The following is a 26,058-nucleotide window of genomic DNA, read 5'->3' on the forward strand; positions in this document are numbered from 1 at the left end:
TGTTGTTGATACCAATATGCGCCACCACCTCTGGCTATTTACCCTCCCCCTTTAGAATGCTGTGGTCTCCGTCCATAACATCCCTGGCACCTGGGAGCCAAAATACCAGCCAGATGTCTTTATCACATCCACAGGATCTCCTGTCTGCTCCTCTAATTATGGAATCTTCTATCAGAAATTAACACCTCTTCTTCTCCCCCCCCCCCACCCCCACCCCCACCCCCACTTCTCTTCTGAACCACAGAGCCAGTCTTTAAGGAGCTGCAGCTTGGTGCACTTCATGCTGGTGTTTGTAGTTATCAGGGAGACTGGAGGCCTCTGAAAGTTACCATATCTCACACAAGGCACATAGCATTAACTCTGGACCCATTCTTAGCGCACTAGCTATGTACTAACAGAGAAAAAGAAATGACTAGAAACTTACTTAGAACTTTCACCTGTGTTTGCCCAGGTCTGTTGAGCAAAGCCAGATCACTCTAACACTGTCTCACTCCAACACTGGCCACTCACTTACACCTCCTTTATTTCTATCGGCTCAAATAATACTCTCTGCCGACGGGACTTGCAATTTTCAAAAGGCTCCCGCCCTGCAAGATATCACTCTCTCACTCGCTACTTCAAACAATGACCCACTCCTGACAAGACTTGTAGTTTTCAAAAGGCCCTCACCCTGCACAATGTCACGCTGTCTTTACAGCATACAGACTTGGTCAAGAAGTTCAGTTGTTGTTCAGACCAAACATCAGAATGGGGAAGAAATGTGATCTAAGTGACTTTGATCATAGATCGTTGGTGCTAGACGGGGTGGTTTGAGTATCTCAGAAATTGCTGATGATCTTGAATTTCCATGCATCAAACTTTCCTGAGTTCACATAAAACGGTGCGAAAAAAAAAAACCCAGATCATCCAGGGACCAGCAGTTCAAAGGGCAAAAATGCCTTCCCCAGAGAGGTCAGAGAATGGCCAGACTGGTTCAAGCTGAAAGGAAGCTGGCAGTAATTCAAACAAGCCAAGAGCGTGTTAGAACACACAACACGTCAAACTTTGAAGTGGATGGGCTACAGAAGCAGAAGACCTTGAACATACACTCCATGGTCACTGATTATACCATTGTAATTATTGTGTTTATTTGATAAAAGTTGAGCCTGTTTTAATCGCCCTGTGCATGGTTCAGCACATGCTAGTGATACGAACAAGATTTTGACCCTGAACAGTAATAACACACATTCAAAATCAAAGGGACAACTACATTGAGACATTGATGCACACCAGGATATGAGGTCATATGGTCATAAACGCCGCATAGGGAAGTTGCCCACTTGTATGAGACTATCATAACCGTACAGCTTTTACACGACAGTTTTGATTATAGATATTTCGTAATTTGGTCTTTTGTGCAATTGGACGATGATTCAGACCATTGCAAGAATTATTTAACAGCACTGGTTGTACTTCTCGAAAGTGACACTGTGTGGATTGGGATATGTCAATTACTTATCCTGTACGTCAGGGTAATTGTTTTCAGGTGATCTTCAGCTGTGATTCACATAACGTATCATTAGATGGCACGCAATTGCCAAATCTCCAATACACCATGTCTCCTGGGAAAGAACGGAGCAGTAAAGTTTTACTAAGCAGTACAAGTATTGAGAAACTGGCATTGTTGCTCATGCAAGCTCGGTTTCTTGCTGGGTTCTGCGGCGAACTTCAGGGAACAAACTTTAACTGCTCACTGAGCCTTGGAAAATGCCACCGGCATTGCTTTGGGACTTGACTCCTCCCTTCGCAACGACGTACGGAAGGCCAACTGGTGCTTTTCGCTGGGATTTTCCTTAATGCTCGCAAGTAGAGTGTTCCATTTCCAAAAAAATTTATAGAGTTTATTGTTAAAACATCCAAGTTGTGGCGTACAATTTCTTTGATGTTGAATGTAGCCGCCTAACAAAGTCACGAACTTTATTACACAGCAAATTCTTGCTTTATATTTCCCATTCCTGTTTTGTTTCGGACCGTTATTATACACAGATTGTTAGATGCCAAAATAACCTGCAAATTGTTCGAGTTGGGCGTAACAACCCATTTTCATTCATGTGGGTTACTTAGTAAAGTGTTCGGCGGCGTTTGAGTTTTTCATGCATCGAAATTATCCACCGCCCTCTCTTCGTGTGTGACTCTGGACGGTCTATGAATTTGAAGCTGCTATGTACGTGATCGCAGGTGGTAAATGGTTTGAATCTCATCTTTGTGTGTGACGCAGCGTAGTAGGATTACACAATGATGTGAGGAACGTGTTCCATTCTTACGGCAACGGGGAAGTTGTTAACATAGAACATAGAATAGTACAGCACAGTACAGGCCCTTCAGCCCACAATGTTGTGTCCATCCTCAAACCCTGCCTCCCATATAAACCCCGACCTTAAATTCCTCCATATACCTGTCTAGTAGTCATTTAAACTTCATTAGTGTATCTGCCTCCACCACTGACTCAGGCAGTGCATTCCATGTACCAACCACTCTCTGAGTAAAAAACCTTCCTCTAATATCCCCCTTGAACTTCCCACCCCTTACCTTAAAGCCGTGTCCTCTTGTATTGAGCAGTGGTGCCCAGGGGAAGAGGTGCTGGCTATCCACTCTATCCATTCCTCTTAATATCTTGTACACCTCTATCATGTCTCCTCTCATCCTCCTTCTCTCCAAAGAGTAAAGCCCTAGCTCCCTTAATCTCTGATCATAATGCATACTCTCTAAACCAGACAGCATCCTGGTAAATCTCCTCTGTACCCTTTCCAATGCTTCCACATCCTTCCTATAGTGAGGCGACCAGAACTGGACACACTACTCCAAGTATGGCCTAGCGAGAGTTTTATAGAGCTGCATCATTACATTGCAACTCTTAAACCCTATCCCTCGACTTATAAAAGCTAACACCCCGTAAGCTTTCCTAACTACCCTATCCACCTGTGAGGCAACTTTCAGGGATCTGTGGACATGTACCCTCAGATCCCTCTGCTCCTCCACACTACCAAGTATCCTGCCATTTACTTTGTACTCTGCCTTGGAGTTTGTCCTTCCAAAGTGTACCACCTCATACTTCTCCAGGTTGAACTCCATCTGCCACTTCTCAGCCCACTTCTGCATCCTATCAATGTCTCTCTGCAATCTTTGACAATCCTCTACACTATCTACAACACCACCAATCTTTGTGTTGTCTGCAAACTTGCCAACCCACCCTTCTACCCCACATCCAGGTTGTTAATAAAAATCATGAAAAATAGAGGTCCCAGAACAGATCCTTGTGGGACACCACTAGTCACAATCCTCCAATCTGAATGTACTCCCTCTACCACCACCCTCTGCCTTCTGCAGGCAAGCCAATTCTGAATCCACCTGGCCAAACTTCCCTGGATCCCATGCCTTCTGACTTTCTGAATAAGCCTACCGTGTGGAACCTTGTCAAATGCCTTACTAAAATCCATATAGATCACATCCACTGCACTACCCTCATCTATATGCCTGGTCACCTCCTCAAAGAACTCTATCAGGCTTGTTAGACACAATCTGCCCTTCACAAAGCCATGCTGACTGTTCCTGATCAGGCCATGATTCTCTAAATGCCCAGAGATCCTATCTCTAAGAATCTTTTCCAACAGCTTTCCCTCCACAGACGTAAGGCTCACTGGTCTATAATTACCCAGACTATCCCTACTGCCTTTTTTGAACAAGGGGACAACATTCGCCTCCCTCCAGTCCTCCGGTACCATTCCCGTGGACAACGAGGACATAAAGATCCTAGCCAGAGGCTCAGCAATCTCTTCTCTCGCCTCGTGGAGCAGCCCGGGGAATATTCCATCAGGCCCGGGGGACTTATCCATCCTATTGTATTTTAACAACTCCAACACCTCCTCTCCCTGAATATCAACATGCTCCAGAACATTAACCGTCGCTGATTAAAAAGATTTGTCAAACGTGTAGCAATAAATACAACAGTTTGTATTTAGTCAGTTTGGATTTTCAGTATATTGATATTGCACCTGTAGGTGGCAATCACTGATGGTTTATACGTCTCCCCTCTTCCTCTCCAGTCCTGAAGAAAGATCTCGGCCCAAAGCGCCGACTGTTCTTTCATTTCCAAGTATTCCGCCTGACCTGCGGTCACCCAGCATTTTGTGTGTGTTCCTTTGGATTTCCAGCACCTGCAGAATTTCTCATGTTTATGCAGTATATGATTACAAGACCAGCAGAATCATTTTTAGTGTTTCATTTGGACCCGCAAATGTCCTTGTTCCTTTTGCTGCTTGCACTTCAGCCTGGGAAAAGAAACAGCAACAGATCTTTCCTTGAATCTGCTTCAGCAGTCAATAAGCTTATAACCAATTATTTACCTTAATATTGCTCTGACCATTGATTCCTTAATGTCTTAACAGCTTACTGATTTCTGTCTTCAATAGGCTCAGTGACCAAGCTTTCTCTGCCCTCTTGCCCACAGAATTCTGAAGATTAATTTCTTTTTGAGTAAAGAAGTTCTTATTTCTATGAATGGCTCTGAATATTAAGTCTGATTCCGATTCTAAAGTCTTACTTCAAAACTATTAGTATGTGGTTCTAAATACTCTAACCAGGCAAATTATCAACCCCGTTTAGCCCTGAAAGGAATTTGCACTTCAATTGAAGACCACGTCTCATTCCTTTGAATTTGAGAGAGTGTAGGCCCAGGGTACTTAATCTCTCCTGGAACAAAAATTTCACTATCTCAAGATTTATTCGAGCAAGTTATCTTTACTCGTGTATCAAAATCTTCTAGCAACAAATACCAATGTACTGAATGCTTTCCCTTTTTGTTCACAGTACCTGCTTATTAACTTATGGTCAGAAATCTCCAAGGATGCCTAAGTCCCCTGAAACACAAACACCTTTCAATCTCCCACTATTTTTTAAGTTGTCCAAGTTTCTAGACAGGTTAGAGAATAGTATTATGGAAAGTAAGTCTTTTGGTGGTTTGCTGGAGAAAAGATGGTCAATATCACCAACTTCACATAAAGAAAAAAATTGACGCTTTCACAAAACATGTTGCTTTATGTTTGATTCTGAATTCTTGCCAAAACACAGTGCTTTAGAAAATCAATGTCGTCAGTAAATATGGTTTTGCTTATGTGTCATTGAGTCATACTGTGCTTTGTGGAGACAGGCCCTTTGGCTGCCTGCATCTGTGTCAACCACCAGGCACCTATTTACAAAAATACTACGCTAATCCTGTTTTACTCTCACCATATTTTAATCAAATCGACCCAGAACGTACCACCCGGCTACATACCAGTGATAATTTACATTGGCTGATTATGCAACTAACATCCATTTCTTCAGGAGGAAGCTGGAGCACACAGTGAGGGATGCATGCGTTTCCCATTAGTTATCATCCTAAAATATATTAAACAATCTGGTAGAGCAAATAAGCAAAACATCATTGTCTCCCTTTTATGACTCAATTGTATAATTTTGGCAAGAAGCCTTTTTTTTTGTGCCTTTAGTCAAGACCCTTGCCAGTCAAGTCCTGGGTAACGCAGAATTCATCTCATTTGTATTTCTACTTTAACTCAATTTTCTGTGCATATAAGGTGCAATCAACATAAAAGGTAATTGTATTCATCCAAATAATCTGCCTTCAAATGCGATCCTGATCTCAAGAGGCTGGAATGATTAAACCCTGAAAATAATGGAAAGTAGGAAATAAAGTTCACCAGCATTCAGTATGAACATGCTTGATCACCTACTTTAGTACTTTGTTTCACCTCTTCCCTTAATCCCTTTGTTTTTCAGAAATATATCAACCAAATTCTTGAATAAGCTTCCACTGACCTCTGCTGCAGAGATTTCCACAGGGTCATTACCCTCTAGGTGAAGAAATTTCTGCTGATCTCAGTTCTAAATGGCACATTCCACCTTCTGGGGTGGTTCCTTATAGTTGTCATAGCCAGGGATAAGCTCCCACTGCCTATTAAATGTTCCCAATAGCATGTGTCTCAAATAGCCTCTGACAAACAAGTTTATCTCCTGGCCTTCATGTGTGGTCTTGTTACTAGGCCAGGCAAAACCATTTCTACTGACAGGATAAAGGGCAAAGGCAGATTACTAGCACCTTAAAACCAGTCATTAGCTATGGTTGGCAGCTTACCTAGGGGAAGGAAAACTTGGATCTCTAACCTCCACTGCCTTGCAGCTATGCCCACTCTTCAAGAGGAAACCCCAAGGAAAAATCCAGAGCTAGAATCCCTAAGGCAGCCCTACGTTGAGATCAACACAGACTGACTCTGCTGTTCCTTTAGATTTATCAGCTGCATGGAGTGGGGGAGTCTGCTGCATGGACAACAGCGCCTTCCATATCATACTGCCCTGGCTTGCGTATTGACTTAACATAGGCAGCTAGGGCACAGCATCCGTGGTCAACCCCAAGAGGGCCTCTCACATCCTGGCTGCCTAGTTTTGAACTCTGTAAACATTGGAAACATTCGCCCTGCATTTAGAATGTCTCTTCTTATTCTTCTAAATATTTGTCCAATTTATGCAATCTCTCTTTGTACATTGACAAAAATTAATCTTGTAAACATTCATTGCACAGGCTTCATAGTAGAACATCCTACTTCAGAAAAGGAGTTCAAAACCACATACAAAACCAAGAACTGGTCTCACCAAAACCCCTTGGTGCACACATCCTTGCTCCTAGGTTCAATTCCTCTTGCAATAAAGTCAACATACCGTTTGGTTTACACCAGTTTGCTACACCTATACAGAGGTGAATTACGTACAAGGACAGCCAGATCTTGCTGCAACTACCTCTCCCCACCCCCCCTGCCAACTTTTTCTATCACCATTCAGATAGCATTTTGTCTTTCTGTGTTTAGAACTTATACAGTACCTTTCATGCATTTACCCCCCCCACCCCACCCTGTCTAAACCACACTGGAGCTTCATTGCATCTTCCACAGAGCTCACATCTACTCATCGATCACTCATTTTGTGCCATCTGAAACCTTGGGAATGTTACATTTTAGTTTCCCCATTCAAGTCTTTGATATATCAACACTAATTCTTGTAGACATCACAACTGCTATGCGAAGAATGACTCCAGCCATTGTTACGTTTTCTCCCCACTGACTTCAATTTTAACAGGACTCCTTGAGGCCGCACTCAGTCAAATGCTGCATTGGTGTCATGACCAGGCTATCTCAGCTGATTTCTAGAATTCAGTTTCATTGTTTAAGTTTGGGTCAACCGTGGCACTTTTGAGCAGGTAACTGCTGGTTGTAGTACTGTTGCCTTTCATCATTCAGCTTTTGGCTGACAGTACATTGATTAGGTAGAAAATGGCTGGAATCGATGTTTCTTGCTTCTGGTGAAAGGATACACTGGGCAGTTACCAGAAAATATTAGGTTGGAGCAGGAAAGTGGTGCTGAGGTAAAAGATCAGCCATGAACTGCATTGGAAGAGGAACTGAGTACAAGTGTACAACCTAGCCGATCTTGGTCTTTCCATGACCACGATTGCTTTTGGCAAATTGTTCCACAGAAGTGGTTTGCCTTTGCCTTCTGGACAGTGTTTTTGCAAGACGGGTGACCCCAACCATTATCATTACACCAGAGATTGTCTGCCTGGTGTCAGTGCTCACATAACCAGGACTTGTGATATGCACCAGCTGCTCGTATGACCGTCCACCACCTGCTGCCATGGCTTCACGTGACCCTGTTCGGGGAGGGGGTAAGCAGGTTAAGCAGGTGCTACACCTTGCCCAGGTGTGACCTGCAGGCTAGTGGAGGGAATCAGCACCTTACACCTCCTTTGGTAGAGACGTATCTCCACCCCACTAACTAGTAATTTTGGATGTAGAGTGGATGCAATGAAAATTCACCCATTTGATTCCTGGGATGGCAGTTCTGTTGTATAAAGAGATTAATAAGACTATATCTGTATTCCAAGTACAGCAAAATGAAAGGCAAACTCAGTAAAGAGCACAATATTCTTGGAGGCTTTAACAGGGTAAATGTTTTCCCATGCTAAGATCACAGTCTCAAAATCAAAGACAGCACGTCAGCACAGAGGAGACATTTCTACAGAGTCTTTGAAATGTTATACACGAGGAGGCTCTGGAAATTGAATGCCTGAGTCCAATTTCATACAGAGACCAATAGATTTTATATTTAACAAGAATTGAGGGCAACATGCAGAAAAGTGGTACTGACTTAAAACATTAGCCAAGATCAAGTGAGTGGTAGAATGGGCACTCAGTGCTGGATGACCAAACTTACATCTATTTTAATCATGTGGAGGGCCAGGTAGTGTTGGGGAAGCACAAAGACTTGGACTGATTATGAGAATGGGCAAAGAAGTGGCAGATGAAATACTGTGTAGGGAAGAGTATGGTCATAGCAACACTTACCCCGCCACATGCAAAAATGCCATTCTCTATTCCCAGTTCCTCCATCTCCGCCGCATCCGCTCCGAGGATGAGGTTTTCCGTTCCAGGACATCTCAAATGTCCTCTTTCTTTAAGGATTGTGGTTTCCCTTCTGTGGTCATCAATGATGCCCTCACCCGCATCTCCTCTATTTCCCGCACTTCGGCTCTCACCCCATCCTCCCGCCACCACAACAGGGACAGAGTTCCCCTTGTCCTCACCTACCACCCCACCAACCTCCGGATCCAGCACACTATCCTCCGCAACTTCCGCCACCTTCAACAGGACCCCACCACTAAGCACAACTTTCCCTCTCCACCCCCTCTGCTTTCTGCGGGGATCAGTCCCTCCGCGACTCCCTGGTCCATACGTACCTTGCCCACGGATCTCCCACCTGGCACTTATCCCTGTAAGCGCAAGTGCTACACCTGTCCCTACATCGCCTCTCTTGCCACCATTCAGGGCCCCAAACAGTCCTTCCAAGTGAGGCAACACTTCACTTGTGAGTCTGTTGGGGTCATCTATTGCATCCGGTGCTCCCAGTGCGGCCTCCTCTACATCGGTGAAACCCGATGCAGATTGGGGAACTGCTTCGTCGAGCACCTCCGTTCCATCCGCCAAAACAGACAGGATCTCCCAGTAGCCACCCACTTCAACTCTGCTTCCCACTCCCATTCAGATATGTCCATACATGGCCTCCTCTACTGCCATGATGAGGTTAAACTCAGGTACCGTCTAGGTAGTCTCCAGCTCCTTGGTATGAATGTAGAATTCTCCAACTTCCGGTAATTCTCTCCCCCACCCTTCCCCTATCCTTTTGTCACTCTGCCCCCTCCCCCAGCTGCCTATCACTTCCCTCATGGTTCCGCCCCCTTCTACTACCCATTGTGTTTTCCCCTCCCCCACCCCTTTATCTTTCCCCTTACTGGTTTTTCACCTGAAGCCTACCAGCCTTCTCCTTCCCACCCTCCCCCCACCTTCTTTATAGGGCCACTGCCCCTTCCCCCTACAGTCCTGATGAAGGGTTCCGGCCCGAAACGTCGACCGATCTTTTCCATGGATGCTGCCCGACCTGCTGAGTTCCTCCAGCATGTTGCTTTTGACCCCAGCATTTGCAGAGTATTTTGTGTTTTCGAGTATGGTCCTGCCCTTTGGTAGATGGAATAAAGGTGTAGAATATTTTCTAAACAGGGAGCAAATTCAGAAATCAGAGGTTCAAAGGGACTTGGGAGTCCTAGTGCAGGATTCCCTAAAGGTTAACTTGCAGATTGAGTCAGGAGTAAGGAAGGCACATGCAATGTTAGCGCTCATTTTGGGGGGACTGGAATATAAAAGCAAAGCTGGAACTCTGAGGCTTTATAAGGCATTGGTCAGACTGCCGTTTGAATATGGTGAGCAGCTTTGGGCTCCTTATCTAAGAAAGGATGTGCTGGCATTGGAGAAGATCCAGAGAAGGTTCACGAGAATGAACCCAGGAGTGAAAGGCAAATGTTTGAGGGATGTTTGATGGCTCTAGGCCTGTCCTCGCTGAAACTTAGAAGAATGAAGGTGGGGGAATCTCACTGAAACCTAGTGAATATTGAAAGGCCAGACTGAGTGGATGTTTCCCTCTAACTGGGGGAGTCTAGGACCAGAGGGCACAGCCGCAGAACAGAAGGAAGGCTTTTTAGAACAGAGATGAGGACGAATTTCTTTAGCCAAAGAGTAGTGAATCTGTAGAATTCATTGCTATGGATGGTTATGGAGGCTGAGTATATTTAAAGTAGAGGTTGAAAAGATCTTGACTAGTAATGGTGACAAAAGTAAGTGGAATAAGGCAGGAGAATGGGGTTCAGGGGGATAATAAATCAACCATGATAGATTGGCACAGCGGACTCAATGGCCCAAATGGTCTAATTCTGTTCCTATGTCTTGAGATCTTAATTATTCTTTTTTTCAGTGTTGGAGCTACACTGGAACAGTTTATCGAATGCAGACCTGGTTCCAGAACACAAGTCTTCAGTGCCTCCCGAGACTTGACAATTCTTTCATTTACCTTCAAAGATTTCAATTATGAGCTATGAAAATATTGGAAAGGAAAATCAGGATATTTGACCATAAGGGTGATTGCAGGTGGAAAATCAGGTGATTAAAATTCCAGAAATGGAAGCAACCTGTTGTTTATTCCAGATACAATCTACAAAAGCAAAATGCTGCAAATCTAACATGCTGGAAACATAAAGAAGGCCAGGCAACATCTGCGGATAGAGAAGCAAAGTCAGCGGTTTCTAGATCAACAAACACAAAATGCTGGAGATAGTTAGCCGGTTGGCAGAATTTATGGAGAGAATGAATAATCAATGTTTCAAATTCTTGGCTCTTTCAGAATCTTTCATGAAAAAGGCATTCAATTAATTATTTTGATAGAATTTATAAGTTGTTTTTATAAGCAGTTATTATCTTTTTTCAGAAAAGTAGTTAATTGGAGAAATTTATTGGTTTCAGTAATCACATTAAACAAGCTGTAGAGACGGCCCAACCGGTGCAAGGGTCCTTTAAATGTGACAGGGGCTGGGTTTGTGGGCGGGTTCTGCTGCGGGCTCGCTCCCGCTGGAGTTCTCTGGGAAAGCTTATAGTCGGTCTTTGTGGAAACAAAACAGTGAAGCTGATGGCAGCGGGGACGTGAGTGTGTGAGAGGAACGGGGTTAGCAAGTGAGCGCGGCGGATGAGGAATCGCCGAAGGGCAGCAGCGATCGCAGCCGGCTGCGACTCTGGGATTTCACTGCAAGAATTTAGGTCGGATCGCAGCGGCTCGCATCATGCCTCGGCCAACCATTGTAGACGTGAAGGTGCAAGACGTGCAGAAAAGACGGATCCCGAATAAACATTATGTATGTGAGGCTGCTGTGTTTGCAATTATCTAGAATAACGAACTAACACTGTGAATTTTCTTGGGAGTGGGGAGGACATTGCTTTTAAAGTTCTGGGACAAATCTGGTAATTTGGTTGATAATTTACGATTTAACATGTTAGATTAAAGTATCAAAATGCTGCCCTATGAGTTGTATCCGTTAGACCAGACCAGTTTAACTTTGCTCATTGGATTTTGCAATTATTATACCGAATTTACTGATCACGCCAGCTGCAAGGAGAATAAACTTCACGATTTGCCCAGTGTACGTGCACAGAAATCTCTCGGGGAATGCTTCTTTTAAACCACATAATGTTGGTTTCATAAATTCGAGGGGGGGTGGGGGAAATACCTGTGGGTGGAAATGGAGAGGCTTGTAGTTACAAAGAAAACACTTTTCAGGCATGGAAACCTTTTCAGCGCAGAGTAATGTTGTAGAAAGAGGAAGTGTGCCTTCAGTTAGTCCTGACGAAGGGTCTCGGCCTGAAACGTCGACTGCACCTCTTCCTAGAGATGCTGCCTGGCCTGCTGCGTTCACCAGCAACTTTGATGAGTGTGCCACTTGGCAGTTTTTCGTTACAACCACAATTCCCATTGAATGTATTGTCAAGTTAGATCGATGAATTTACGTATGCAGAGGTAGATTGGATTTCCTTAGAACACAAGCCTCGGGTTAGATTTTTATGTAGGGAGGGCTCGGCTGGTTAATACCACTCCGAAATACCGGGAGCAGTTTGGTTTCAGTGATTCTTCGGCCCCGAATGCAGTGTTAATGCCGGAACCACTAGTCAACTGCAGCTTCGGAAATTTAACTTGTAGAGTTTAGAACAAATGGAAATCGATTTTCATCTTAAAAACTCCTTTTTATGGAGCATCGAAGGGCGTGCAGATTTACTCCTGATGTGATATGAAATTCAGGTTATGTGGCGATCACCTCGCCTTTTTACATGAGGTTATTGTCATTGGTCATCCACGACTTTCTCTTCAAGTCGTTTTTTGTTGATGGCGGCAATTTATTCCGGATATCTGTTCCGCAGGAGTCAGTACTTTTAGATAATTCTTCAGTTCATTATTAGAAGTCTAGCTACTGAATTATTCAATTAGAGGATCGGCAAATTCTATTCTCAATTGCAGACCTTGACAACAGGAATTGCCAAATAGCAGAGAGCAGTTTTGTGCCTGTTCGGTCATATTGATGAACTCGGGACAGACTGGGCTCTGTTCCTTCTGTATCATGACGAGTGCATGCATTCAATGAGCTATCAGGTGAAAGTCTCTGTATGTGAATAGGGCTCAAATTCAACTTTTGTCATTCAGCCGTCAAACAAGACAACGTTCCTACGGACCAGGTTGCACACAGTACATATAAATCTCATACACAACATATAAATTAATATTACCACAACTAAATTATCAAATAATACGACGCATATACAAGTTAAAAGTAAACAGTATAACGCTACTGGCGCTTCATACACGGTGAGACCTAGGTGGTGTCAGGGAGTTCAGTAGTCTTAACGCCTGGGGGAAGAAGCTGTTTTCCATCGTAACAGTTCTTGTCCTAATGCTCCGGTACCTCCTACCTGACGGCAGGCATTGTTGACGATGCTAAGAGTCCTGCGGATACAGCGCTCCTGATCAATATCTCTAGTCTAATGGATAGAAGAGCGACCCAATGATCCTCTCGTCAGTCCTTGCAATCCTTTGTTGGGACTTGCGGTCAGATGCCTTGCAATTTCCCGTACCAGACGTTGATGCAGCTCATCGGGACACCCTTGATGGTGCTCTATAAAAAATGGTTAAAATGGGGGAAGGGGGAACCTCAATCTCCTCAGAAGGTGGCGACACTCCTGTGTTGAGGGAGCAGGTGTGATCGCCCATTATGTGCAATCCCAGAAACTTGGTGCTCCTAACTCTTCACAAAGGAGCGTGCAGTGAGGAGTGGGAAGCCTGCAACTTCTAAAGGGCACAATCGTTTCTTTGATCTTGCCCTCGTTTGGGACTGGCTCCTGTAATACTATGTAGCAATTGCATTTTGCCCTTTTACCTTTGGATGGATTTGTATAAATATTCAGAAACATACAAATGTTTTGCAGTTAGCTTTCAATAATCACTAATGATTTGAAGTCATGCATGTATGTGTTATAGAACATAAGCTTTATATATAGTGGGTATGTGAATTATACCACAGTTAATCACCTATGCTGTGATGAGCTGAGAGAAACAATATTTGTATTTTGAATGAAGTTCATTTTATTTTTTGGGGCAAGTTAAAATGAGGAATGTAATTTAGGGTTTGAAGCTAATAGTTAAAAAGCAGCTTGAAGTCTTAGTTAAATTGGACTATTCAAGCTGCTTTTTTATATTGTTGATGAAGACATCATGCTGAAGGCATTGACTCAGAATCTATGCAATTGGAGGCTTATAAAATGTTTATAATAGGGTTCATTAAGGTTGGTAAATAGGAAGGTACAATAAAAGTGGCCTTATGGTCAGGTTTTGTATGTGTGAGAGAAGGAGAGGGAGAAAGAGAAGTAAGGTTTTCTCTACCGCTGCATTTATAACTGGCTGTTGAAGGACATTGTTCAATACCGATACATACTTTTGCTCTATAGTTTAGACCATAAGATAAGCAGCCGAAGTAGGCCATTCAGTCATTGCTGATTGATTTTCAACTCCATTCTTCTGTCTTCTCCCTGTAACCCTTAATCTTATACCAACCAAAAGCATATCAATTACTGCCTTAAATACCCTCTATGATGTGGCCTCCACTGCCCCCTATGGCAATGAATTTCATAGATTCACCACCTCTCTGGCTGAAGAAATTCTTCCTCATCTCTGTTCTTTTATTTTGAGGTTGTGCCTTTGGATCCTAGATCCTTCTAATGGACATATGTCTCCATGTTTGCTCAGTCCCTTGCTTTTTGGTATTTAGTAGAATTAATGAGATTCCCCCCCCCCCCCACATTCTTCTGAACTCCATTGAATACAGGCCCAGAGCAATCAAATTCTCATTCATTAAACCTTCCATTTCTGGGATCACCTCCTCTGGAATGTTGTCTTGAAAGTTTGAATATTGTCTTCAAGAGTATTGATGGCAGTGTATTGATATCAATACTCTTTAAGACAAGAGTACATTTGGAGCTACATTTAGATGTCACGTTGATCTGCATTAAATGTGGAGTTAAAGTGAGTCTTTTTACATGACTCCAACTATTGGGTCAAAATTGCTTCAGAGAATAAAGGAAGATGCAGCAAGTCCTGGCTTTGTATCAGATCTCCTTATTCTTGTGCTTCATTTCCTGCGTACATGCTGTAGGAAGGGTAACGGTGGTAGAGCCTGGACTCTCCAGTCCACCTCTATTGCTGAAATATTCTGGGAGCACCAGGAAAGGTGCAGGTGCAGAAGATGCTGTAATGACCTAAAATTAGGATGTGAACAGCAGATTATAAAGTCGTACAGCATAGAAATGAGTCGATTGTCTAATTCGTCCATGCAAAAAGTTTGCCTACCTGAGCTAATTACATTTGCTTGGACTGTAGAGTCCAAACGGTTCCTATCCAGATGTCGGTCCAAATGTTTTATTTATAGTTTGTAACTATACTTGTCTGTATCACTTCCTTTCCGAACTGCAGCCAAATAACCAGCATTCTCTGTGTGAAAACATGCCCCTTGAAGGCCCTTTAATCTGCCCCTCTCACCTTCAACTTATTCCCACTAGTTTTTGACTACCCTAGTTTGGGGAAAACAACTGACCATCTACCTTATCTGTGCTGCTCATGTCATTCCTCAGCTTTCTTTACTCCAGGGAAAACAGTCCTATTCTTCAGTCTCTCCCTGACCCTACAATATCCTTGTGGATCTTTTCTGCACCATCTCCAGCTTAACCACTTCGTTCTATATAACCAGACCTGCACAGAATGCTGCAAATGCAGTCCCAACTCTTACACTCCATTCATCATTGAATGAACGCGTACAGCATGTCAAACACATTCACCACTCTGTCGAGCTGTGGTGCCACTTTCGGGGAACAGTTCTACAACACTCCCAGAGCCTGACCATTCACTGTGTAGGCTTTGTCTGGTTCAACTTCCCAAAGAACATCATTTGTCTGAGTTTGGTTCCATCTGTCAATCTTTTACATTTGATGAAGATACTCAGGTAACCTTCTCCACTGTCTGCTATACCACCAGTGGGGTCAGTAGGTCTCATCTGCAGATTTATGAACCACAACACTTTTATCCTCCTCCAGATCGTTAATACTTAGTATATATCAAACTATACAGAACTCAGCCCTGATCCCTGTAGCAAACCACTCACTAAATTTAATTAATGTGATTTGTGACTAACAATGATTAACTTCTCCCAATTCCTACACATACCGATTATTTCTGGTGGCATTATTTATAGATGCATTAATTTTAAAAAATCTTGAACCTTCCTGAAATTATTTCAGGACCTATAATAATAGAAACATAGAAACATAGAAAATAGGTGCAGGAGTAGGCCATTCGGCCCTTCGAGCCTGCATCGCCATTTATTATGATCATGGCTGATCATCCAACTCAGAACCCTGCACCAGCCTTCCCTCCATACCCCCTGATCCCCGTAGCCACAAGGGCCATATCTAACTCCCTCTTAAATATAGCCAATGAACTGGCCTCAACTGTTTCCTGTGGCAGAGAATTCCACAGATTCACCACTCTCTGTGTGAAGAACTTTTTCCTAATCTCGGTCCTAAAAGCCTTCCCCTTTATCATCAAACTGTGACCCCTTGTTCTGGACTTCCCCAACATTGGGAACAATCTTCCTGCATCTAGCCTGTCCAATCCCTTTAGGATTTTATATGTTTCAATCAGATCCCCCCTCAATCTTCTAAATTCCAACGAGTACAAGCCCAGTTCATCCAGTCTTTCTTCATATGAAAGTCCTGCCATCCCAGGAATCAATCTGGTGAACCTTCTTTGTACTCCCTCTATGGCAAGGATATCTTTCCTCAGATTAGGGGACCAAAACTGCACACAATACTCCAGGTGTGGTCTCACCAAGGCCTTGTACAACTGCAGTAGTACCTCCCTGCTCCTGTACTCGAATCCTCTCGCTATAAATGCCAGCATATCATTCGCCTTTTTCACCGCCTGCTGTACTTGCATGCCCACTTTCAATGACTGGTGTATAATGACACCCAGGTCTCGTTGCACCTCCCCTTTTCCTAATCGGCCACCATTCAGATAATAATCTGTTTTCCTATTTTTGCCACCAGAGTGGATAACCTCACATTTATCCACATTAAATTGCATCTGCCATGAATTTGCCCACTCACCCAACCTATCCAAGTCACCCTGCATCCTCTTAGCGTCCTCCTCACAGCTAACACTGCCGCCCAGCTTCGTGTCATCCACAAACTTGGAGATGCTGCATTTAATTCCCTCATCCAAGTCATTAATATATATTGTAAACAACTGGGGTCCCAGCACTGAGCCTTGCGGTACCCCACTAGTCACCGCCTGCCATTCTGAAAAGGTCCCGTTTATTCCCACTCTTTGCTTTCTGTCTGCTAACCAATTCTCTATCCACATCAATACCTTACCCCCAATACTGTGTGCTTTAAGTTTGCACACTAATCTCCTGTGTGGGACCTTGTCAAAAGCCTTTTGAAAATCCAAATATACCACATCCACTGGTTCTCCCCTATCCACTCTACTAGTTACATCCTCAAAAAATTCTGTGAGATTCGTCAGACATGATTTTCCTTTCACAAATCCATGCTGACTTTGTCCGATGATTTCACCACTTTCCAAATGTGCTGTTATCACATCTTTGATAACTGACGCCAGCAGTTTCCCCACCACCGACGTTAGGCTAACCGGTCTATAATTCCCCGGTTTCTCTCTCCCTCCTTTTTTAAAAAGTGGGGTTACATTAGCCACCCTCCAATCCTCAGGGACTAGTCCAGAATCTAACGAGTTTTGAAAAATTATCACTAATGCATCCACTGTTTCTTGGGCTACTTCCTTAAGCACTCTGGGATGCAGACCATCTGGCCCTGGGGATTTATCTGCCTTTAATCCCTTCAATTTACCCAACACCACTTCCCTACTAACATGTATTTCGCTCAGTTCCTCCATCTCACTGGACCCTCTGTCCCCTACTATTTCTGGAAGATTATTTATGTCCTCCTTAGTGAAGACAGAACCAAAGTAATTATTCAATTGGTCTGCCATGTCCTTGCTCCCCATAATCAATTCACCTGTTTCTGTCTGTAGGGGATCTACATTTGTCTTTACCAGTCTTTTCATTTTTACATATCTATAAAAGCTTTTACAGTCAGTTTTCATGTTCCCTGCCAGTTTTCTCTCATAATCTTTTTTCCCCTTCCTAATTAAGCCCTTTGCCCTCCTCTGCTGAACTCTGAATTTCTCCCAGTCCTCAGGTGAGCCACTTTTTCTGGCTAATTTGTATGCTTCTTCTTTGGAATTGATACTATCCCTAATTTCTCTTGTCAGCCACGGGTGCACTACCTTCCTTGATTTATTCTTTTGCCAAACTGGGATGAACAATTGTTGTAGTTCATCCATGCAATCCTTAAATGCTTGCCATTGCATATCCACTGTCAATCCTTTAAGTATCATTTGCCAGTCTATCTTAGCTAATTCACTTCTCATACCTTCAAAGTTACCCCTCTTTAAGTTCAGAACCTTTGTTTCTGAATTAACTATGTCACTCTCCATCCTAATGAAGAATTCCACCATATTATGGTCACTCTTTCTCAAGGGGCCTCTCACGACAAGATTGCTAATTAACCCATCCTCATTGCTCAAAACCCAGTCTAGAATAGCCTGCTGTCTAGTTGGTTCCTCGACATGTTGGTTCAAAAAACCATCCCACATACATTCCAAAAAATCCTCTTCCTCAGCACCTTTACCAATTTGGTTCACCCAATCTACATGTAGATTGAAGTCACCCGTTATAACTGCTGTTCCTTTATTGCACACATTTCTAATTTCCTGTTTAATACCATCTCCGACCTCACTACTACTGTTAGGTGGCCTGTACACAACTCCCACCAGTGTTTTCTGCCCCTTAGTGTTACGCAGCTCTACCCATATCGATTCCACATCTTCCCAGTTTATGTCCTTCCTTTCTATTGCGTTAATCTCATCTTTAACCAGCAACGCCACCCCACCTCCTTTTCTTTCATGTCTATCCCTCCTGAATATTGAATATCCCTGAACATTGAGCTCCTATCCTTGGTCACCCTGGAGCCATGTCTCTGTGATCCCAACTATATCATAATCATTAATAACAATCTGCACTTTCAATTCATCCACCTTGTTACAAATGCTCCTTGCATTGACACACAAAGCCTTCAGGCGCTCTTTTACAACTCTCTTAGCCCGTATACAATTATGTTGAAAAGTGGCCCTTTTTGATGCTTGCCCTGGATTTGTCGGCCTGCCACTTTTACTTTTCTCCATAGTACTTTTTGCTTCTACCCTCACTTTACACCCCTCTGTCTCTCTGCACTGGTTCCCATCCCCCTGTTGTGAACTAACCTCCTCTCGCCTAGCCTCTTTAATTTGATTGTCAATAGGTTGGGGTATTGGGAGTCCATTTTGCTCCTCAAGCCTCTTCTTCCATTCAGTAAGACCAAGGCTGCTACTGATTAGTCTATTTGTGTGTGGGCATTAAAGCGGCATTAGAAATGTAACCTGGTGGAAGTTATGAGTTCCATGAGGGAAATAGGCTTTCCAGGCAATTTGAACAGGAATAATAACTCAGTTTCTTGCTAATGAATTGGTGAAGGATAGCCAGATAGGGGAGAGAAGGACTGATAAATTCATTGTCAAACTAAGCACAAGAAGAAAGAAGAAAGAAAGAAAGAACAGAAGAATTAAAGGATTGGATAAAACAATAGAACTGAACTGTTTATGAAAATAAATGACATTAAATTTTCTGATGACAGATATCTGTAGAACTGAGATTCTGTATTTGTATAAATTAATCTTCAATGACAGCAACTTTGAAATGCAAGATTAACAGTTATCACAGTGAAAGAGTTTTTGTGTTTGTAAGGATGAGCCTTTGTTTTCATTGGTGAGCTTAACTCTTATTGGCTGAACAAATACTGCTTGACGTTCAATATATTTCAGTAAATTGTTGAGTAGTTCAACTTGAGCAAATAGTTTGGCTAAATTTATGCCAAAATTTATCCACAAAATATCTGCAAGTAAATATTCATCTTTGGATGCAGCCTGCAGAAACTAATATTATTTTGCCTATTTTAATTAGCCAAAGTCCAATCAGGGAGAAGTGTGCAGGGGAGTTTTCAGTGCTGTCATGATATTTATCAAGAAATGAAATTATTTAATGCTCGTATCATATCTGCAGAATGGAGTTTAAAATCTACACGTTGAGTTTAAAGGTGAAATAAATCTAGGATGAAAGGAAGTTGACATTAGACCAAATGAGAGCAATGTGTGTATTTGGAGCTTCATAAACAGCAGTAGTATTATCATGTTTGGTAGCATCTTTTCAAAAATACCTATTCTGAAGCTTAAACTGTACTGAAGGTACACTCACTGGCATATGGTGAAGTGGCCAGCCAACTCCTGCACCCTGGTTGGGCATTCACTGTCCACACTTCATCTACCCTCACTCACAATACCAAGTCCCCATTGGGTCTCTGTGGCGAGCCCGTGACTGTAGTGGACATTGGCAGTAACCAGATGACTTGCCTTCAAATTCAAGGCCAGAATATTTGGCTTTCTAAATGAAGATGAAACTGGGTGTTGATTATCCTTTTGAATTCCAGGACTGGATGTGCTTCTGACTCAGATATTAGGTGACAGACTTCCCACTGGTCAAAGGATACTTAAATAAAATGAATATGGTCGGTCCATATACTGGCTTGATTAGAACTGTAGCCATTCTAGTCAATTCAGTATAAGGCATCAGAGTGTGAAAATTCTCTGCTGCATTGTGATTCATATTTTCTTTGACATTCGTTTCAAACCACACTTTCAAGACATTGCTAAACGGAGCATTAATCTACGAGTTTTGTGAGCATATTTGGAGCACTTGCTTCCTTTAATGATCCGTGTGCATTCTGAGATGCCTTGCCCGTGACAGGAAAGGTGTCACCTGGCATTATAGGGAGGAAGGAGTTACATCTGTAGAAAATTACTTTCCTTAACATGAAAGGTGTCATCTGTGCATGCACTGAGAAACAGAATTGCAAAACTAAACTTGTGTTGATTTATTTTCTGTTTTACATGCAAATTCTGTGAGAAACATATTCTGTATGTCAAAACATTTTGTTAGTAACTTGTGAATCTCAAAGGGTGAATTTCTGTAACCTGAATGCCTGTAACTTGAGGGTTGCCTGTAGTATATTGGGGCCACTACCCTAACTTTCCGCTTTGAAAAGAATTTACTTTTATATAGCTTCATTTATAACCTTTGGATGTCCCAAATGTTTGTAGTTCATGAAGGTTGTTTGCAGTATCATTGTTGTTTTAAGTAGAAACAATATAATCAATATATGCGGAGAGGAATTTCCCAAAACTGGCAGGGTGTTCCAGATCTATGAAAATGCAAATTAATCAGGCTACTGGGAAAGACCTTTTCCAACCAACCATCATGGATTAGTTGCATTCAGTCAAAATAGCAGAGTAGACCTTGGTTTGTCTTCCTCTCACCAAGTGCAGCACTCCTATGATACTCCTATGATTGAAATCTCAGCTCTTTGTGCCCTTGTCTGGAATAGAATTTGAACTTGTAGCCTTCAGACTCAGACAAGAACGCTTTTGACTGAACCAAAGTCTACATCACATCCTGTGCCACAAATTAAAATAGCTGCTTGGTTTCCAGTGCTAACATTGCTCAACTATAATTGTAAGAGATACAACATTTAACTTCAAGGGGGCCTGCAATATGACTCCAACTTTCTTCAGCAACCTGCACAAAAATCTGGAGGAACTCAGCAACATCTGTGGACAGAAGTAAACAGCCCACAGGATCTGAGCCTGAAACATCAGCTGTCAATTTCTCCCCCACAGATGCTGCCTGACCTGCTGAGTTCCTCCAAAATTTAATATGTGTTGCACTAGGTTTCTAGCATCTGCAGCATCTCTTGTGTCTCCGAGTTTCTTCTGTCACCCAAAGACATCTACACAAACAGGCTAGCTTTTGCACCTTGAAAATGAGCTATGTATGAGACAGGATGATGTTTTGGGTTCAGTAGGTACATTTAATGTCAGAGAAATGTATACAATATACATCCTGACCCTGTTTCTACTCTCACCTCCTCCAAGAAAGGAAGCCATCTGCTCAGAGTGGAGGGTTGGTGACTGGCCAGCACATACTCTGTTACTCAATGGGAGCTATTGTCAAAGTCAGTCAGGGGTTCGTATTTTATCCCTGGACTACACAATTGCAGTGCATAGTTACTACCTCCTTTACTGGAAGCTGAGTGGATGTGGCAGAGGTTTCAGAAGTCCCAGGTTTTCTGATTTCACTGCTTGTGGATGCTCTATTGGTCAGAATATTTTAAGGATGAGGCACTCTATTGGTCAGTCTATTTTGTTATTTCCTTGGAGAAATGCAAAATTAGCACAGGCAGTAAATCCATTAGACAGTATTGAGTTTAATTTGTACTTAAAGCTGAGAATTGATTTTCATGAATAATTATATTGATTATTGCAAGGTGATGTGCCATGACATTTGATGTTTTAACTATAAATTTTAATTCTTTTTGTCAACTGATGGACTCACTCCGTAATGAAACCCTCAGACTGTTCTGCCATACAACAGTGTGCTTTAATTAACAATGCTTCCTTCTGAAGTGTATTGCTAAAGTACTCAGCAGTCTGTAGTTCACAACATACATGCAGTGGATGTTTTGGGAGCACCCAATACAAATAATGAGAGAATGCTGTACTTGTAAATCCACCACAAACAAGCAGTATCTGTGTATAGCAGCAGGATGTTTGTAGTCAGACTTGGGAGATACAGTACATGTCTGCAAACCTGCTTACTGTATTTGTTCAAGAGTTTTAATTATTTCCTTGGCTGCTACTTAACCCAACAAGCTGTTATGAGTGGTAGGCTGTCTATTCTTGGTTAATAGAAATTTGTTTTCCCCTGGCTATTTGTCTTGGGGGTCATTATGTGTTCAGAAGTAACTGAATCAACATGTATGCACTCTATTTAGTCCCTGATTGATTCATGCATTTTAGGTAGTGTTAGACTATTGTTTCAGGATGTGCTCCATTATTTATTCCTTATAAAGTATAATGTGGTACTGACAATCCTTCAGTTATTGAAATTATACACAGAAGATAGTCACACACAGGCACCTTTTTTTCCTGGAGGTACTGACCTTGGCGAATTGGAATAAAAACCTAGGATTGGTTACTCTCTTTCCATTATTTATATTGTCCCTGCAGTTCAAGTTTATTTCCATGGGTTTTGAACTCAGTCTGTAGTTACTGTGGCTAAAGACCTGGGAGAAAGCATGGCGATGAGGAGAGGCAGAGTACATCTACACATCAGCTAGTTTATTGTCTGCTCTAGTGCCATAAACCTTTGGCACTTTGGAAGCTTTGTAATCCCATTGAAGACTAAAAATTGTGATGTAGGAAAGCAGCACCCTCCCCTCTAAGCTTTGATGGAACCAGACAGAACTGGATTGATTGCTGAAGGTTCAGAGAGCCAGATGCAGCTGCAAGTATTGGAGCTCCATCAGACTTAGTTTGCTAGAAGATTGGTGAGACTCCGTTTGTTGTATGTTAGGTTTCCAGCTGCACCAGAGCATATGGAGATTTTCCCTCTGGTTTTGTGCCCTGTCAGGGTATTGTATAAGGGCTGGGTGGATGTTGCATTTTTTACAGGATGGCAATGCTTCAAAGGTTCAAAAGTATACAACTTGAACTTCTTCTCTGGGTTGCTTCAACCAACATTTAAAGCTTGATGTCAATAGGTTTCTGATTGAAATTAATTGAATTGACTTTATTACTTACATCCTTCAAATACATGAGGAGTAAAAATCTTTATGTTACATCCCCGTTCAAATATGGATGGAGCACTTTGGAAGTGTTGTTTCAGGTTCTTGCTGATGATACACTGACAAATTGACAGGGACGATATGCTACCTGAGGAATCTTAGCCCCATTCCTTACACTCTGGTGTGGTATGATATAAAGAGCAGGTTTTAGTGTTTGCAGGGAGTTGGGCAGATTATTTAAGAATCAGAATCAGGTCAGGTTTAATATCACCGACATATGTCGTGAAATTTATTGTTATAGGGCAGCAGTATATTGCAGTACATAATGAAAAACTAAATTACAGTCAGTGTATATATTTAAAAAGTTAAATTAAATAAATAGTGCAAAAAGAGATAAAGTAATGAGGTAGTTTTCATGGGATTTACTGTCCATTCTGAAATCGGATGGCAGAAGGGAAGAAGCTGTTCCTGAATTATTGAGCATGTGCTTCAGGCTCTTGTACCTCCTCCCCGCTGGTAGCAGTGAGAACAGGGCATGTCCTGGGCGATGGAGTCCTTCATGATGGGTCTTTTCTGAGGCATCTCTCCTTGAAGATGTCCTGGATGCTGGGGACGCTAGTGCTCATGATGGAGCTGACTGTTGATAACTTTCTCCAGCTAATTTCGATCCTGTTCAGTGCCCCCCCCCCCACAAAACCAGACGGTGATGCAGTTAGTTAGAATACTCTCCGCAGTACATCTGTAGAAATTTGCGAGTGTCTTTGGTAACATACCAAATCTCCTCAAACTCCCAATGAAATATAGCCGCTATCATGCCTTCTTTGTAATTGCATCAATCTACTGGGTAGATGCTTAGAGATGTTGACACCCAGGAACCTGAAATTGCTCACACTTTTCACAGCTGATCTCTCAATGAGGACTGGTGAGCGTGCCTTTGCCTTGCCCTTCCTGGAGTCCACAATCAATTCTTTTCTCTAAACACCCAGCAGATACCATAGCTTTGAAGATATGACTCAGCTATGTATACAATTGTATTCATTATTAGTTGTATAATACATATTATGTTAAGACTAGACTTGGCTGGTGGCTGAAATAATATCGGTAAATTCCAGTCTATCTATGACAAAATTTCTGATCTGTTTCATTTCCTTTCAGGTTTACATAATTCAAGTCACATGGTCAAATGGTTCCACAGAAGTCATCTACAGACGCTATAGCAGGTTCTTCAATCTGCAAGTAAGTCTTGAATCACACCTGTAGAATTGTAAAAAAAGCACTATCCTTTATCTTGGCTGTTTATGACCAACTTTAGTTCTTTGTCTTGGAGTGCAGAAGAACCTTGGGTGCATATACAATCGAAATAATTCGTTCTTCCCTCTTGCTCAACAAATGTTACCCTCTAGCATCCTGATCAGTGACTTGGCTTTAGGGCCAGAGGGTACAGTGAGCCTATCTATCAATGGGGGAGCTCACACACATTGTACAACTTGTCTCCAGTTCTCCTGATCTCTCCAGACTGTGGAAGAACATGACACAACTAAACGCAGAATGCCGGTCAAAAGTTAGTTTATTTAAGAAGCTAAATTATGGGGAAGTTGAACTAACAGATTAGAATATATAACTTGATTTAAAAATCAACAATTTAATTTAAAACAAATACATTTTTCTTGGACTAACTTAAGTCAATGCGTTGAAGTCCTTTGTCATGAATGCTAAAGTTGTGCTTCAAGATTTGCCTCTTCAGATTCAGGCTTAATATCACCGACATATGTTGTGTAATTTGTTGCCTTTGCAGCAGCAAGTACAATGTGAAATATAACAACAGAAATACCCCTGCAAATTAGTCTATGTTTCTGTATATAAAGTAGTTAAATAAGTAGTGTAAAAACAAGAATAAAAAAGTAGTGAGATAGTGTTTATGAGATGTCCATTCAGGAATCAGGTGGCAGAGGGGAAGAAGCTGTTTTTGAATCGTTGAGTGTGTGGCTTCAGGTTCTCGTACCTCCTTCCTGATGGTAGCAATGAGAACAGATGTTTCCTGGGTGATGCAGGTCCTTAATGAGGGACACTGCTTTGTGTTAAATTGACTTGCCGCAGAATAGTTTAAATTGAACTCAGGAACAAAGGAATTTTTAACATTTTTTGGGCCAAACTACATCAGATATTTCTGCATTAATTTCTGGTACGGCTCCTTATCAAATGCATTCTGTAAAACCTGGTGCAGATATTGGTTATCCTTTATCCATCATACATATTTTTTTTCAAAAAACTGTAATACATTGTTTAAATGTGATTTCTTTCTCACAAAATAATATTGCCATTGCCTGATTATATTGATTTTTTTAAACATAAAGTTATTAATGGTTTCTAACATTTCCCTGAGGACTGATGTTAACCAAAATGGTCTGTTGTTTCCTACTTTCTATTACCCTTAATTTCAGAATGAAGGAGTTAGATTTGTAACTTTCCAATCTTATGCTCTTAAGACATAGGAAATCAAAGACAAAGTGATAAAGATCTCTTTCCTCCCTCACCCCTTCCCTTAATCTTTGCATTTCATTTGCAAACACAGATCTGTTAAATATTCCCTCTTCAAAAACAATCAACATATTTTATCCATGAACAGTAATAGACATTTTAATATAATAGGGCAGGTTTTTGTCAATCATTGACTTCCTCATTGCATCACAATGATCAAAATGGTCAATATTAG

At 42.1% G+C, this 26,058-nt stretch overlaps 1 protein-coding gene across 6 annotated transcripts in view; it reads left to right on the forward strand.

The window, feature by feature from the left end:
- Positions 1-1,632: 1,632 nt before the first annotated feature.
- The window catches only part of sh3pxd2b (SH3 and PX domains 2B), a 318,737-nt gene continuing 294,311 nt past the window's right edge, over positions 1,633-26,058 (forward strand). For 2 of the 6 annotated variants that reach the window (XM_072263725.1, XM_072263726.1), the window contains exons 1-2: positions 11,031-11,317; positions 24,501-24,581. In XM_072263725.1, coding sequence (XP_072119826.1) covers positions 11,246-11,317; positions 24,501-24,581 — 153 coding nt within the window. In that variant the 5' untranslated portion in view covers positions 11,031-11,245. Of the gene's footprint in view, positions 1,842-11,028; positions 11,318-24,497; positions 24,582-26,058 lie in introns of those variants that run through there. The other 4 variants (XM_072263727.1, XM_072263730.1, XM_072263729.1 and 1 more) reach the window with 4 other exon arrangements.

Source organism: Mobula birostris, chromosome 7 (assembly GCF_030028105.1).
Source record: "Mobula birostris isolate sMobBir1 chromosome 7, sMobBir1.hap1, whole genome shotgun sequence".
Lineage (NCBI taxonomy): Eukaryota > Metazoa > Chordata > Chondrichthyes > Myliobatiformes > Myliobatidae > Mobula > Mobula birostris.